Genomic DNA, 16,476 nt, shown 5'->3' with positions numbered 1-16,476 from the left:
ACAGTAATCCTAATTTAATCAAGTGAGGTGTACTGCAGCTGATCTGTGAAATAATCTGGTCTCCTTTGCATTCTGTTGCAGGTTCCATTCATTCAGATGAGTCTGGTATCTCGGCTTCCCTTGGAATGGTGTCTGTCGAACAGCGTTTACCGATCATACTGATGTACTCGTCTACCGACTCCACAAGACAGGCAATCAATATTCCAACTAAAGGTAGATTCCCGTTGTTAAACTGCAGAAGATTGTACATCAGTCAGTATCTTTGTCAAAAATGTCGGCCACTATGTGAACAGGAGGGTGTGAGCGAATGATCTACAGCTGTTTGGTTCAACCAAGTCCAATAAGTCAATCCAGAAAAGAGGATATTTTACAGGCAACATGCAAATGTTATTTAGAATTTGTCTTATTGGAAAACACACATTTTACTAACAACATTAATAAATGTTATGTTAGTGAGCTACTTTGCTCAAGGATCCATCCTGGAAATAGTTTTATTTATTTCAATCAGTTATAAAATGTCTTCCATGAAATAGTTGTTTAGTTATCTGTATGTGTTAGTTCTTTAATTCAATTTGACCAAAACCAATTACAATATATCTCCATTGGCCTCTAAATACTAGTGTTCTGTGTTGATTTACATTTTACAGATCAAATTAGTCCCAAACATTAATTCATTCTGTCACTGGTTGATTGCAAAAACCTAAAAAAAAGGGTAAATTCACAGGTTATTAGGCTTTTTGTAAGAGATTAGATTTGATAAATTAGATTAGAATCTTGTTTGAATAATGAATAGATAGATCAAAATAGTCATTGATTGATAATTAATTGTTTCTTACAAAAAAAACTGAAAATACTCTTCATCTCAACTTCAAAACAGCAAACACATTTGTAAAAACTCTCTCTCTTCCTCATAACCAAATGTGTCAAGCGCTGTTCATTTATTACATATTGTCATAATGTCATCATATCAGATCTCACATTAAGCTTCATTATACAGTGTGATATGAACACAAGACGATGGTCTTGCACGAGTGGATTTCCCGCTGTTCCATAGTTGTTGTCAGATGTTGTTAACATGAAGACAAGAACACATCCAGTGCCGACTTCTGTGTCTGATCGGCCTGACTAGCCCGTAACGAGGAGACGGAGCCTGCTGTTCTTCAATTAAGACCTAAAACTGAGAATCAGCCTTTGTCCTTCCAACGCAATCACATCAGTCTGACTCACCACAAGTAAAATGAGCACTATGACTTGTCAGTGCCCTTACTCCTGTGGGTGGAGGAGATAATGTGGCCCTGCATCAGCATAATCAAGTCCCTCGGCTGCTCTAGATGCTGTTTAGTCCAAAACGAGCACTGCTCACAGATCCCAGGCTCTGACCCAGCAGCCCTGAGTTTAATACTCCGATCCTCCACTCACTGGTGTTCACAACCATTAAATTCCCATTTAGCTTAGCTTAGGTGCATTAATGGAGACTGACTCTACCCATTTGCTTTGTGTTGCCACATTCATTTCCTCCAGCTACTACACTTGTGTCCAAATGGAGCAAAGGGGGTGGGGGGAGGAGTGCTGCTCTCAAAGTCAAGACGCATTCACCATGCTCTAGATCATCTTGTGCTGTGGCCACATTTCCTCTGTCTGCTCTTCTCGCTTTTCCTTCAGGCTCCCAATGGCCTCACGTTAATGTTGATTAGCAGAGTGTGAAGTGCAAACATCCACAGAGGGCACTCCTCCTATGCGAATAAATATTTGTTGTCCGTGTTTTCCAAAAGTGTCCCATAATCAGCATGCTTTTAGGTCAGCTGTCAGGTTTGTTTTTCAGAGAATTTGCAAAAGCCTGGTTTCTCATGCTCACACTTGTCTTATTCTGCCTTTCTTGTTGGTGCTTTCATCTTAGGTGCTCATTTATAAATCATAAATGGGGCTCCAGGACTTAATACAAATGTACATGATTCACTGGTCTGTGAATAATAAAACATATCAGGAAAGATTGGGCCCAAAATGCTGGATGACATTTAATTGTACATGATAGAACATGTGCACACTGTTTGCTTTTTAACATCAAAACATCCTTGCTGTTTCCTGTTCCAGGAGTGGAGAGAGACCTAATGTGTTAACACACTCTGTGGTGTATGTGAGCAGAGCAGGGATTGGTCCACAGCTCTGCCACTCACTCTGCCACACTCTCCCGACTTCCTCTGTCCTCCTTTCCTGGTGCAGCCTGGGAGAAGGAGGGGAGGGGGAATGGATCTTTTCTGTGCGAGTCGCTGGAGCTCCCTCAGCCCTGCTCCTTACCACCTGTCCTTGACTTAGAGTGCACATACGTGGTGGTTGAGAGAAAGCCTCTGATCCTCTGGTATCTTTTTCTCCCTGTGTTTATGTAACTGGCTGCATGTTTTTCTTTTGTTTCTTTAAATCTGTCACTCCTGTGTGCTTCTGTGTAAGTGGAGTGGAGACGAGAAGAGGAAGCGTTTGTCCTCAGCTGGTCGGCGCGCTGATGGGAGGCAGTGCTGGTTCTGGCTGGGACTGGGGATGCTGAACAGGGGGAGGGAGGGCCTGTTTGAGCTGGGACAGCAGCTCCAGCAGCAGGGGGAGTACCAGGCCGCCCTGCACTGCTTCCTTAGCTGCCTGCTGGGACTGACCCATGTGCAGAACTTCACCTCTCTGCCCAACTGTCTACACCAGGTGAGCCAGACGAGATATGAGTGTTTACACACACTCTTGCTATTTGTTTTGCACACGTATACCAATGTCATATGGAATCTGCTGTACCATGGTTTTACACACATTTGCATCCCTTTTCCTTTAGGGCATCGCAAATCATCGCACTCCTCAACACACAGGATGTGTCCAACCTTGATGTGTCTAACACCAATGTCAAATGCGTCTCCGTGTTGACTCTGTCTCAGTATAAACATCTAGATGTTCCATTATTGTTAAAACGCTGTTGTTTGTTACTCTGTGTAGGCCGTGGTAAGGTCTCGGGATTAATGTTTTGTTGCTGTGTAGTCGGACCAAAGTCCCTGCAGATTACATACCGAGCTACTTTATGAGGCCAGTCCCTCAAAGACAACAACTTCAAAATGTTCATAGTTTGTGTATGTGTGAAAAACATAACCTATATTCCGGAACGTTGACCAGATGAATGTTTGTTTTGACAGCCTGTGACATCTCTCTCTCACACACACATAAATCGTGTTTGAAATGACGCCTAATCTTGGTCTTTTTTCTGTGTTTCCAGATCGCAGAGCTCTTCATCCAAGAAAAGAACTGTATCCTTTACTATCGCAGTGAGGCGAGATCAGCCCCTGCTCACCAGCACGTCTGTCCATCTTACTTTCACTTTGTCGCAAACGTTAAATCTAAAACCAGAAATCAATTTCCATGAGCTTAATGCAGTCATTTAAGGTGGGTTTTGCCAATTCTCTGCACAATGGAGGATGTAGACCCTTTATAGAAAGCGGTGTAAACCCAGCGGGAAGACTGCATGTCTTTTGACAAGTTCATAATAACACATTATTGTCCCAGAATGCCACATGTTTTGTGTGTTGCTCGAGCTTCCTGTGTCAGTCTCTTAAGAGGATTTGTAGGCTCTTATCTCTGCACAACAGAGTGGCAGAGCACTAATTAACCTGCGTCTGCACTGACTAGCCACTGGTGCATCACCAATTCACTGCCTCTATGAACTAAAGCAGCAACAGAGGTAATGGAGAGGTGTTACATTTCAGGATATATTACGTCCATGGCTCCTCTCCCCCCGTTACTGAGACACTCCAACACTTAACTTGCCAGCTCATGTTATCCACCACAGCGAGGCTCCATCACCTCACTGTCCATTTTCCAAAATAGGTCGATTTGTTGATCTGAGCTAGAGTCGGCCCCTCTCACCATGAATCGGTAGCTATTTAAGAGGGTCGTCTACCATGACAGGGTTAAATCTTTTGACATACAGTCGAAAATCATCAATAGTAATGGTTTCATGTTGTGTCAAATGTGGCATGGTGGCTTTAACTTGTAGGGTAAGGTCACAGCGCTGTAGTAAGGCAGTGGCACAGAATTGTTTGAAATTTGAAAGAAAAAGTGATTTAAAAGTGTAGTGTGTAACCATCCATGCCATTGTCAAATGAGTTCACACATTACTGATTAAGCCAATCAGCTCCATGCGACTGTGTGTGTTTCTCTCACTATAGTGGAGTTCAGATCTAGTGCCGCCTGGTGACGAGCCCGCACTGCACTCAGGAAGTGATTTGTTTTGTTGAGACAGACGAATGCCTCCAGCAACATTGCACTAGTAAAGCGAGACGACTGCAAACAGGTTGAGGTTTGACTGACGACACAGGACCGCTGCACACAAAAGGTTCCAGAAGTAAATGCAGTAACACTTTAGATTAGGGAACACATATTCACCATTAACTAGGTGCTTACTAAGATAATGTAAGTAGCATACTAGCCCTTTATTAGTAAACATTAAGCAAGTATCAACACCTTATTCTACATAATCATTATACCTCTAACATGAATACATTTTTCCTGCATAAGGTGTTATTACATGCTTAATATTTACTAATAAAGGGCTAGTATGCTACTCATATGCATGTTAGTAAGCACCTTAATGGTGAATATGTGTTCCCTAATCTAAAGTGTTACCGTAAATGCTCTATTCCCCTCCCTCCCCTGTGCTGCTGGTGCATACACACAAACACTTCCTCAGTCAGGTCTGATTGACAGAATCCATTTTCAGACGAAGGACGCAGCATAAAAATAGTGTTACAATCTTTTTCTGTTCACAAAGACCGAACAGAAACGGCGACAGAAGTTACGCACTGCAGCTTTTTAGACATTAAAACCATCATGACGCAAAACAAATAGTAGTCACAGCCAGAGAGAATATATTTGTCTGCGAAGATCAATCATTATGGGACAAACGGCCTTTATAGAGTTGTTGTCTGTAGCTCTTGCATAATCAAATTGGCTCATTTTCCATGAAATGTTTTCCAACATTCCCTTCAGTTAGCATTTCTCATGAGCTTTGCCATGGTCCTGCCTCCCTCGGGGGGGGAAGGTGAAGGGTCATCAGGATGTTGGACCTTTTGTCGCCGTCTCACAGGAGTGTTTACAACTGCTGCATTTCAGAGGCTCATGCGTGTCGCCTCTGGGTCTAACCAAAACCACAACTTAGTAAACAAAGCTGAGTTCTTACACACAGAGTATCCGCATTTAAACTTGTGACAGTGGCTTTGTTCCAGGCCAAAAGAAAACGCACTATGTGTTGTTGTTAGTGGTCTTGTCATGACTTGTACAGGCTTGATTTTTTTGTTTTGTTTTAAATCAGAGCTGGCAGGATTAACTTAACCTGAGTTCTGGAGATATAGTAATGATCGTTGACAACTCTGCACCAAGAAACTCATGGGTCTTGGGGTCAAGTCATCCAAACCATTCCAGATGCAAAGGGACTTGTTCGCAGGGTGTTGGTCAAAACAAAATCAAGCATCCTGGAGAGACCCGTCGAAAATCTCTGTCTCGTCCGTGAAATGGACTCATAAAACTGAAGTGTATACAGGGAGGGGGGTTACTGTTTAGGCATATATGTGTATGTTGTAGGCTCCTCCTTGCTATTTTTTTTGAGTAATTGGTATCTTGCTGCCTCCCAATTAGGGGCCAGTGTGGAGTTAAGTTTAGTTTGCGATTGGTTTGGATTACTTGTTACAGTGTGATTTGTGAACAGCCAATATATTTGTCATATATGTCAACTGTTAGCCTTAAGCCTTGGATTAAATATTCCTGCAAGGAAAGGAATGTGGCTTTGTGGCCCTTTTGTTGTTATTTTTATTCTTTTTGATAAAAGAGACCATGGACACTTTGATATCTTTGACGGCTATGATAGGAAGAGGGACATCAAGGGGTTACTTCTATACATCATTGACCCTAGATAAGCTTGGATACATATGGACAGGAATGTACAGTAACCTTACTACAGCTGAAGACTTTCAGTGGAATCAAGTTCACCACTACAGTGACCTTTATTCAGAGCCAAAAGCTCTTCTAGTTGCTGAGTGTTCACTGATACCTAGTGATAGTTTCTTGGAAAGTATGCTGACCTTGAAAAATAAACTTAATCTTTTCATAAGAGCATAAGAGCGAATCAAGTTTGTCATATCACATTTAATATGTGAATAATGAATCAAATGAATTTGTAGCATTTGTAGCACTACTGCTATAAAGTCATATCTAGGATTAGGATTATTTCCGTGCACTTTTGGAGATGACAGTGTTGATGTAATTGCTTCAAATTACAGTAGAGCGAGGTTGTTTTTGTGTGTATATGTGTGTGTAGATGAGTAGAGTGGAACAGAACTGTGTGTGGGTTCCTCTTGGGCGCATTATTGTGGTCCAGTGAGGCTAAGAATAGCAGGCAGATGTAGTGCTCTGACCTTTTGACGAAGGCTGTGTTCTTAATCTTTACTCCCATATGGTCCAACTCACCTCCTCTCATGCTGCCAGGTGACTCAGAGGAGCTGGGAACACGTTTAATGTATTTGTAATCGTCACCAGGATTTATTTGGAACACTTTTGTGCGTATTGTCTACAATAATATGTTATTATCAGGGATTAGAAAAATAGTGGGTTTTCATAATGTAGATTATCATATTCATATCTACAGTACAATAAGTCCTTTACTTTGAAATGAAGGAAGGGCCGTGTTTATTTAAAGCATTCTTCATCCCAATGGTCTTTAAATTCAGTGTCATTTTCCAGCGGGACCAACATTGCGTATGCAGAATGCTTTTGACATCGCGAAACAGGCCCTATTTTTAGGACGCTTTAAATAGACTAAAGTCTTTTCATGGAAAGGTTCTAATCTGCCGCGACGAGGCTGTGCAAAACATGAAAACAAAAAGATAAAACCAGACATAACAGGACGGAGATGATTCTATCATGGAAATATCAGGCGTGTCGTGAGATTTGGCGTCAATTGAACCACAAAAACAACAAAAACAATGACACACACAGGCGACGTCTACATTCCAAAATCCAGACCGACATTCTGCTTTGGATTACGACACACGCTCTGTTTGCCCAATGGGGGTCACTGTCAAGAGTGTGAGCTGGGCAACGTGGCTGTTTTTGACATTAACGACTGACTAATCCTGTTGACAAATGAGCCGATCCTTCACCCATTTAAACAGATGGGAAGGCCCTCCAGTTCATCCAGGCTGAAAAGATGTTCTACGAGGTGGCATTGATCGAGCTCACGGCCGTGCACGGCAGTACAGGCAAGCTCTTTATTTATAATGTTCCAATGAATGTGTTTGGGTCCATGTGGAATGTTGATATTGCTTAAAGTAAGTAATCCATTTTGGTCTATACATAAACATGTAGTTTAGTTTATTTATTTCATTTCATTCACAAATAAAAAAAAGTCTTCATTGAAAAGAAGAAGAATCTTATTTACTCTGACCTTTTATCCCAGGTCATCAATTTACATAGTATATGAAACAAATGTACAACAATAAACACAAAATAAAACAAGTAAATAAGTTACAAAACTTCAAATGGAAAAACCAAAATCCATTTGTTGATATGCAAGCTATTCAAATGTAACACATTTCATTGTATTTCCTACTGGTTTTAGCTGAATTTTTAAATGTTATGTTTGATCCATAGATTGATTCCTTTCATGAAAACACCATGAAAGCACCATGATTCCTTATTATGTGGAATGTATTGTATAAGTCACATACAGGTGCATGTCCTGCAACTACAACCTAACCACAAAATAACATCACATCTATTCTTTTTAAGTCATTTAGCAGATATAAAGTGAAGTCCCACTTTATCCGAGTCCATCTTTAAGCTTTGAATGAGCATTCACAGCGATGCCGCTCATTCATCACCGACTGCTGCCTCTGCGGCTGCAGACGTCTGTCTCTTCCTCTCCTGTCTGCTGCTGAGGCAGCAGTGCGGTGTAGCGTGGGGGCACAGCAGAGGTTGGGGACAGGTAAAGTAACAAGACAAATGGCCACACTTTGCACAATGTCATTAGGAGCTGTGTGTCACTGTAGAATGCTGAGGCCCCTGATTCAGCACTCACTCCAGATTGAATGCTGGACTTCTCCAGGGGGCAGAGCTGGCTCTGTAACTGCAGTTTCCAAGCTTCCTTTCGCTGCCCAGTGCATTTGCAAGAGCACCTTTACCCTCCATGTCTCCACTGTCAGTGAACACAGTTGTCATCGTGTGGTTTTTGTAATGCAAACATATCTAATCCACTGATTTATTTGCACTTTGTCAGGCATGGATTGCAATTCCACCTCTTTTGTTCCATGAATGGTGTATAGATTGAGCTCGTTTTGGACAGCACACGCCGTGTTTGATGTTTGTTGCTGTGTGCGTGCCTGCATGTCTCTGTGTTCCAGTGGGCGTGGCTAGTGTGTGTTGTCTGACTCCCTTATCTTCTCCCTCCTGCCCTTATCTCTGCTCTCTCGTCTCCAGTCCTCAGTTGACTCTACTCTGCTGTTCAGGCTTTAAAGTCTGCAGCAGTCCTGGACAGGCTAACAGCCAAATGCTCAGGATTTTTGATCAGTATTTCTTTCAAGCTGAGAAAGGGATAGATTAATAGACTGAGTTGAGTTTTGCTGGTGGGCTCAGTGTGATTCCATGCCCTGTGTTTGTATAACAGGGCCTCAGGAGGAGGCTACGCTTGGCTCCACAGGATGGACGACTCCAGAGGAGCTTTCGGAGCAGGCCTCCCAAGCTCAGCACCTCGAACGGCTGGCTCAGCTCTGCATCATGAGCAAACAGTAGGTAAAAATTGTGTCTTACTGTAGCTTCTGTTGTGGAGTTAGAAGAGTTATTACCTATGCAAAACATATTATAGATACTGTTGAAATGCTGAATGATGATATATCTAATTGTTGAACTTTCCTCATTTCCCAGAACTCATGTGATTGTTTTCATGTGTCACAAAGCAAAGAGCATGATGGGGGTTTTTTTTGTATCAGTTTTATTGCGCAAGCAGATAACTAGTTAATTTGTTTATAAGGGGGAAAACCCATCAGTTTGTAATCAGGAAATAATTTACTGAGATACATATTTTTACGCTAGGTTTGTGTAACGTTTTGTTCTTAGGAATGAATTCTGTGTAAACTATGTGGAACTACAGCCAACGACGCTGCTGTTCATCACAAAATGTTTTCGCTTTCGGTCATAGACGTGCGACATATTCACCTTCCTGGAATGGAAAATGTCCTAACTAGAAAAAATCCAACTCCTTTGAACCAGAGTTGAATTTCTCCATAGATGTGGAGAAAAGAGACACCACACTCTACGTAAGTGTTTCAGGAGGAACACCTTAACTGGATCTGCTGTCTCCTGTTGCAGGGGCACTTTGTTAGGCCTTAGCATGCACCTATTTTAGGTTTCTTTGTTGTCATTGTTGGGATTGGGTCATTTAACCAAGTTGAGGGAGGGGGTGGTGGAGGTTTGCTCCACAGAGGGTTTTATTAACATAGGGGGGGTATATGATTATTGATTCTAGTGTCAAATATGATTCTGCTGTTTGATCTTTTCTTTAAGATTTCATAAACTCACCTTCTAGACATCCTGCAGACTATAAAGGCTGTAGAAAACCTCCCTCCACGCTGAGCTTCAGCCCTAGTTTGTATTTGCTGCAGACAGGATGTGGCAAGACTTCCTGAATCTTTCAATTATGTCTTAGGAAATCCTTTGGGTATGGTGAAGGGCTTTTTCTGTATTTTTTTCAGATCACATGTCCCTTGAGAACCTCCCTTAAAGCAGTGCAAACCTGACACCTGGCCATGACTAATTGAAAGGAAGTGTGGGTTTGGAACAGCAAAGCTGACATCTGTCACACTAAACAGAGCTTGCTCTACATCAACAGACACACACGTGACTGTGTGTGAGGGTGATAAATGTCCTTGTGTCTGGCGCCACAGGTCAGATATGAGTGAAACAGCTGGCAAACTCTCAACAATCACGTTAACCTAGTTTAAGACTTAGCAGAGGAGTGACGGATCCACACGTGTGCGGGTAAACCAACCTGTAAGCACCATGCGCTCTGTAATTCACCCTGGACAGTAGACAGAGACAGTCTTCACTGTATTTATGTTTTCAGATGGATAAAGATTATGCAGATAAGTAATCTGATAATTCAGTCATCCATCTGGAATATAAAAAAGAATACAAAAAGAATTGGTTTTAACGGTGCCTTTTTTCCTCTCAGGCCTCACCTTGCTCTGGAATATAGCGGTAAGGTATGTAAACATCATTCTTTTTCCGCTCCCTCTCCAGATTTTTACTGCACATGAAACATTTTTATGACACTCCGGTGTAGGCCTGGAATTCACACATCTCTGCATCTTTGCAGGCCACAAAGATCCACCAGAGGGCCTTTGGTAATGACCACCCAGTTACTGCCAGGAGCCTGGAGCTTATGGCCACCGTCTACGCTGAGATTGGCAAGACTGAATATTCAGGTAAATTCAATGGGGGAGGTGGGAGAATTCTGAAGATGCCACTGACAGCTACTAATTGAGAAATTCAACATTACTACAAAAGACACAGATTTAAGTTCTAGTATGTAATAATTAGTGACACCAAATGGTGAGACTGTAGAGCAGGGGTGTCAAACAGGATGAATTTGTGAGTCCAATCATAATGTGATATATTATACTTTTCAGTTCCAGATACCTGTGACTTAATGTTTATATGTTAATGTTGTTGAAATTGCACTTATTTTCCATCTTATATCCGGTTATTCATGTGTTTTGTAAAAAGATGCTTAGTTAACTGTAAAACAAAGAGAAACATTTGGAGATCTTGTTGTTTATAGGTTATTATGCTATTATTTAACTGCTCTGGCCCACTTGAGATCAAATTGCATTTGTATGTGGCCCCTGAATTAAATGAGTTTGACACCCCTGATGAGAGTGTTCTCCTGGTCCCAAGTTCATCAGGGATCTACGGTGGCCCTTGCATATTAGGAAGGATATTGTCCATCTTTATTTGTGTAATTTGTTGTTGTTATTTGTGTAAGCTTCCTCTTTAAAAGGCTTTAAAAAGTGTGCTCTCTGGCTGCATCATGAGCAAACAGGAGGTAAAATGGTGTCCTGCTGTAGCTTCTGTTGTGTAATTAAAAAAGGCCACTACGCTGTGATTTATTTGTTCAGATACTTCAGTTAAAATAAGCTATCCAATTTATTTAAAGATCCAAGATTTATGCATCATGTTTACGAGGGCAAAGCTGTTCTTTGTTTGAGTAGCAAGCTTCAACTTCAAAGAATGAAATGCTGTGCTCTCAGGCAGCCTCCATAAAGCAAGGCTTATTCTAAGGCTACAAAACATTTTTTTATTAAAGCTAAATTATTCACTTATGCAAAACATACTTTTGGGTAATACATTCCAAATACGCTAATAACCCCTCCTAAAACACACTCGACCTATAACGTCACAATGAAGTCATCACTAGAGCTGCCACTAACGATTATTTTCGTCATTTATTTTCAAGATTAATCGTTTGGTCCATGAAATCGATTAATTAATTGTTTCAGCTCAAGTTATCACCTATGTTTTAAAGAGATTATATATTATTTATATGGGTGAGCCTTTAAACTATGACGATGTGACTTCATGCAGAGCAAAAAGCTAAAGTGTCGTGGACGTTTGAGGGCGGTGACCTGTTGTACAGCACATGTTGTTGCTTGTTTTGCATGAAGAGGAGAGCACCACTGTGTCTGGCTCTGAACTTTGCATTTTTATTGACACTGCTGTGTAACGCAGTACGAAGAAAACCCAGCCTTGTTGTTGATGCAGCTTCCAGGGGCAGTGGTGCAGAACATGAGCAGCCTGCATGAAGACAGCCGTATGCAGTATATGATAAGACAAAGATTGACTTGTTTTTTGGTGAAATGGTGTAAAAAGGGGAGTGTCACAGAGTGGTTGTGTCGTCGTTGCTGCAGATCGATGCATGCGACATGTGACTTTGTTTTGTACACAGAGGAATGCTCTTTGAACCACATCGTTTACCAACAGATTACTGTTTTTGGTCCCTGATATACCTTTAACATGCCCTTTGCCCACAAATAAATGTGTGGCTTTGAATGAGAATATTTGGAAATATATTAAAACACATGAAAGTGTTTTTCAGTCTCTGTGCATGTGTCTTATAATCTGGTTTTAATTATCCAAAAAATAGTAATACATTGATTTATCATTCAATTCAATCATTGATCATTCAAGCAAGACATGGTGCGTCTTCTGTATTTTATAGGAAAAGTGATAAATTACCAACATAATTATGTGCACACTACTGTTTAAAAGTTTGGGGTCACTGAGAAATGTCCTTATAGTTTACTTTTTTCCAATGAATATAACATTAAATGAATCAGAAATACACTTAATGTGGTAAATGACTATTCTAGCTGCAAACGTCTGGTTTTTAATGGAACATGTACATAGGTGTATAGAGGCCCGTTTCTCTCCAGTGTTCTAATGGTACATTGTGTTATCGCGTTTGAAGGCTATTGGATGATGAGAAAACCCTTGAAAACCCTTGTGCAATAATGTTAGAACAGCTGAACACAGTTTTGCTGGTTCTTTGACGAAAGGGCAAAATGAATATTTTGAATAAAAATCATTATTTCTAATCTTGTCAATGTATTGACTATATTTTCTATTCATTTTGCAACTCTTTTAATGAATAAAAGTGTGACATTTAATGGAAAACACAAAAAAATTGTCTAGGTGACCCCAAACATTTGAATGGTAGGGTATGTAGTGAATATCTGACCAGCTTTTGTAGTGCAAAGATACAGAGGAACAAACTCTCTCTATCTACCAGCCTTTGTAACATGAACCTCAGTCTATCTGGCTCTGACAGAGTCAACACTGGTGTCTTCTCCCTTCATATTTGCATATTTGTTTGTTTAACTTCAACTCACTGTTTGTCTTTTGAGCGAGCTGCAGACTGTGTGAAAGTGCGACTCTCACATGTGCCGTGTGCGGTGTCATGGTTCTCTCACTAGACTCCCTGGGTCAGTGTGTGTCGGCACTGTCCAAACGCTTCGCCGCCGCAGAATCCATCAAAGGCACCGTCAACTGTCTTCCTCACTCCCACTGGGAGAAACAGTCGGAGGTCCGTCACAGAAAGGACACCCACCACCAACAGGAGGACACACCCAAACCTAAGGTAAAGACAACCAACAGCTGCAGATCCATACATCTCTCCAGTGTATTTGCTGCTCTTAACATTTCCTCGTGAATCCACTGTGTGTGTGTAAATGTAGGTAACCAACTGTAAAGTCCCCACCTCCATCCTAAAGAGGCCAAGCCCCAGCTGCGGCACAGACACAGAGCCGAACCACAGGCGGAGAAGCGAGCGCAGGGTTCGATTCAGAGAGCCAGAGACGACAGTGCACGGTGAGGGAACATTCAGGGTTGCTGTTCAGATGCGTTTGTACAAGCAGAGAAGAAAAACCACTGCCCTTGGGTTCTTCAGCAACTCACACAAACGAGTCCAGTGATTCAGAAGCATGTAAATGGGAATGCACTGATAAGGCAGCGTATTAATGTAGTTGTTATTGTTTAGGGCTTTTTCCACAAGGATGGTACCATCCCATCTTAATGGGATCCTCAACCCATATGTAGCAGAGCTGTATATCTACTTAACAGCGAGCATGAGCGCGAAATATCAACAACATACCCGACATTGCATCGTAAACTATTTCCCTTTGGGGATTTCTGTACTATTTAAAAAATAATGGAATGCCTCGTGAGCAAGTGATTTACTCTTCCTGATTAATTATGCATGCAAATGAGGCACCATGAAGTCTGTTCCAGAGAGATAGTGGAGTCTGTGAGGGCACATCAGCTGGAATGTAGCAGCTGTACATCGGCGTTAGCCTCTTGTTGTTGACTGACCGGCCCTCTCCTCTGTCGGCTTCACAGAAATCCCATACTGTGACTGCTTAGGTGGTAAGTCTAATAATCTGGAAGTGTTCAGTTCATTTGCATGAGGAAATTAAAACACACTGCACTTTTTAATACTAATTAGGCATGGAAACGCAGCAAGGAAATTGATTGAGGTTCAAGGTTTGGGTACAAATTAGGAGTTGAATGTCACTTTGTGTTTCACTGCCACGCGAGCTGGAGTTCTAATCACGTGTGGGACATGGAAAGCACAGGTTTGTGTGACAGGTCTCCACTTCACTGCTTCAAATCACATCACCAGCCTTTGCTTCTACTCAAGTCACGACCTCTGCAAAAGACACATCAGATCCTCATTCACAAACCAAACCTGTTGCTGTTTTTCTTTTTGTGCAGCCTACGAGACGACAGCGTCCCGCCCTCACCTCGTCCTCTTCACCTGCCTCTTCCTGCTGATGTCCTTCCTGGGCGTGGCCATGTACTGCACAGACCGCCGGCGTCCGCAGCGAGCCTGCGAGGAGCTGGAGGCCGCGTTGGTCGTCTACCTGCTGCATATGAAACAGCTGCTGTGGGGCTGCTGGATATGGCTGACCATGCAGTGACTGAGACTGACCACAGGTGGAGACATGGAGCCTTCTTTCCTTGTTTCAACCTCCAGGTCCACAAACACCTCACTGAAAACTGTCTATGATTTAAAAAAAACAAAAAAACAAGGAAAATGTATGATCCCAGAAATATGTAGCTTCCATGTATTTTTTTGTATATAAATGTATTAAGGTGGTAAGTTTACCACTCCCAAATTAATTTATAATGACATTTTTGCACATTTGCAATCACATAATGCTCACGTAATCACCATAACAATGTGATTTTTCTTCTTTTCCAGGTCCTATCACAGTCTATTGTTGTGGTTGAATGTTTCCATGGAATGCAATTATGTATATAATTACGGTACATGTGTATATCTGATACTACACAGAGGTGGGAATGTGTACGTATGGATCAATATAACCTGGTCTGTCACAGTAGTCAGCCTTGTATGTGCACATAAATGAATGTAGAGAGGTTTGGAAACAGCTCTGTCGTCAGGGCTGCATCACTTCACAGTTTGAATGTCTGACATACTATAAAATACCTTTTTTTCTATACATCATATGTTTATCTGTCAGTTGCACTGAGGAGAAACTCCACAGAAGAACATTATATAATCAAAGAGAATATATTCAACCAGAATGAATGCTACTGCTTTTTGACCATGTTTCTCCTTATAGCTGCTTGATTCCCCTTTAAACTAAAATGCTATTTATTCTTCTAAACTGTATATCTGCATCTAACAAAATGTCAAAACTTTTAAGGATTATAATATTTTTTTTAATACGTTTTTTTTACCTGCTACGTTTCTATTTAAAAACCCACCATAGTCAGGTTTTGATTGCAATGTCGAAACGTTCGTCTCGCGTGCTACGGTTGGATGGGAATATTTGCATTTTAAAAATGAAGGGATGCATTCCTTATATTAAGCTCTTTTACTCTTTTTTGAGGCCAAACAGAAACAGGACAGACTCACACATACTGAGTGATTATTGTTTGTATTGTTTATAAATGAAACGCAGTTAAAAATCAAATGAAAAACAGCCACACAGAAATGGATCATAGGGATCAAAGGGCACAATGATGCACATCCCACAGACCTCTCATTATAAGCAATAACACACCGTTTTCCTCTAAAATGTTTATATACATATATATATATGTACTGTATGTGTATATACTTGTATAAGGAACTCATCAAGTAAGGTGTTTGCTTTCACATTTAAATGTCAAAGCAATATGAGGTTATTTATGCCTAGAAAGAAATCCTCTCAACTCTGCACTGTCATTGGCAATAAAACAATACTAAAGTGTACTCATATGTCCTCTATGTGCACATCTAACTCAGTCAAACATTTACGGTCACTTTGAAAGAAGTGCCTTTTTACGGAGGCTTTTCTTAGCTCCTGCCGCTTTTATTTTTCCAATTGCTTTGAATAAAACTGCCGTTGCCTATCAGTGTCCGGAAGGCCACTTGCTTTTCTTTCCTGTGACCTTGAAATAATGAAGCTACTTTCACACAGGTTCACTGAAACCCCTGAGCAGACGTGACCCACATGAGGGAGAGCGAGATGCATGCGGGTACATTTGTGCACCTATTTGTGCACAGAAATGGAAAGTATATTGGTTTGTAGCGTATAAAACATGTAAGGCAAGTGTTGCACATATGTGGCACAAGATTGAATTGTGTTTTTTGGTACATTAATTTTCTGTACTACAATTTTTTTTTGTTTTTTTTAAATACCACCCTTGTGAAACGGTTGATGGACACTGCAGAAGCACACATCATTTCACTTTGCTGTAGCATGCGAGACTTCAGGGCGCATCCTACCCAGAGGGAAGCACATTTATTGGCGTATAAAACGAAAAAGGACTCGCCGTTACATCTAAAGACCGACCTATTATAGTGTCATGCAGTATGTCCATGCAGGAGTTTCACAAAGA

General features: G+C 41.2%; 1 protein-coding gene across 1 annotated transcript; it reads left to right on the top strand.

Moving 5' to 3' along the window:
- Positions 1–1,787: 1,787 nt before the first annotated feature.
- On the top strand, positions 1,788–15,857 carry cUnh14orf180 (chromosome Un C14orf180 homolog; the record flags this gene model as incomplete). Its single annotated transcript, XM_083906873.1, has 11 exons — positions 1,788–1,809; positions 2,221–2,330; positions 2,446–2,685; positions 3,242–3,290; positions 7,188–7,274; positions 8,678–8,798; positions 10,241–10,271; positions 10,385–10,493; positions 13,041–13,204; positions 13,302–13,434; positions 14,338–15,857. 11 exons carry the CDS (start codon positions 1,788–1,790, stop codon positions 14,541–14,543), a joined length of 1,272 nt encoding a protein of 423 aa, XP_083762999.1. The 3' UTR covers positions 14,544–15,857.
- Positions 15,858–16,476: the final 619 nt, after the last annotated feature.

Source organism: Microchirus variegatus, assembly GCF_963457635.1.
Source record: "Microchirus variegatus genome assembly, chromosome: 2".
Taxonomy (NCBI): Eukaryota; Metazoa; Chordata; class Actinopteri; order Pleuronectiformes; family Soleidae; genus Microchirus; species Microchirus variegatus.
Note: the sequence above shows the minus strand (reverse complement) of the source record. Positions and strands in the feature narration are given on the sequence as shown.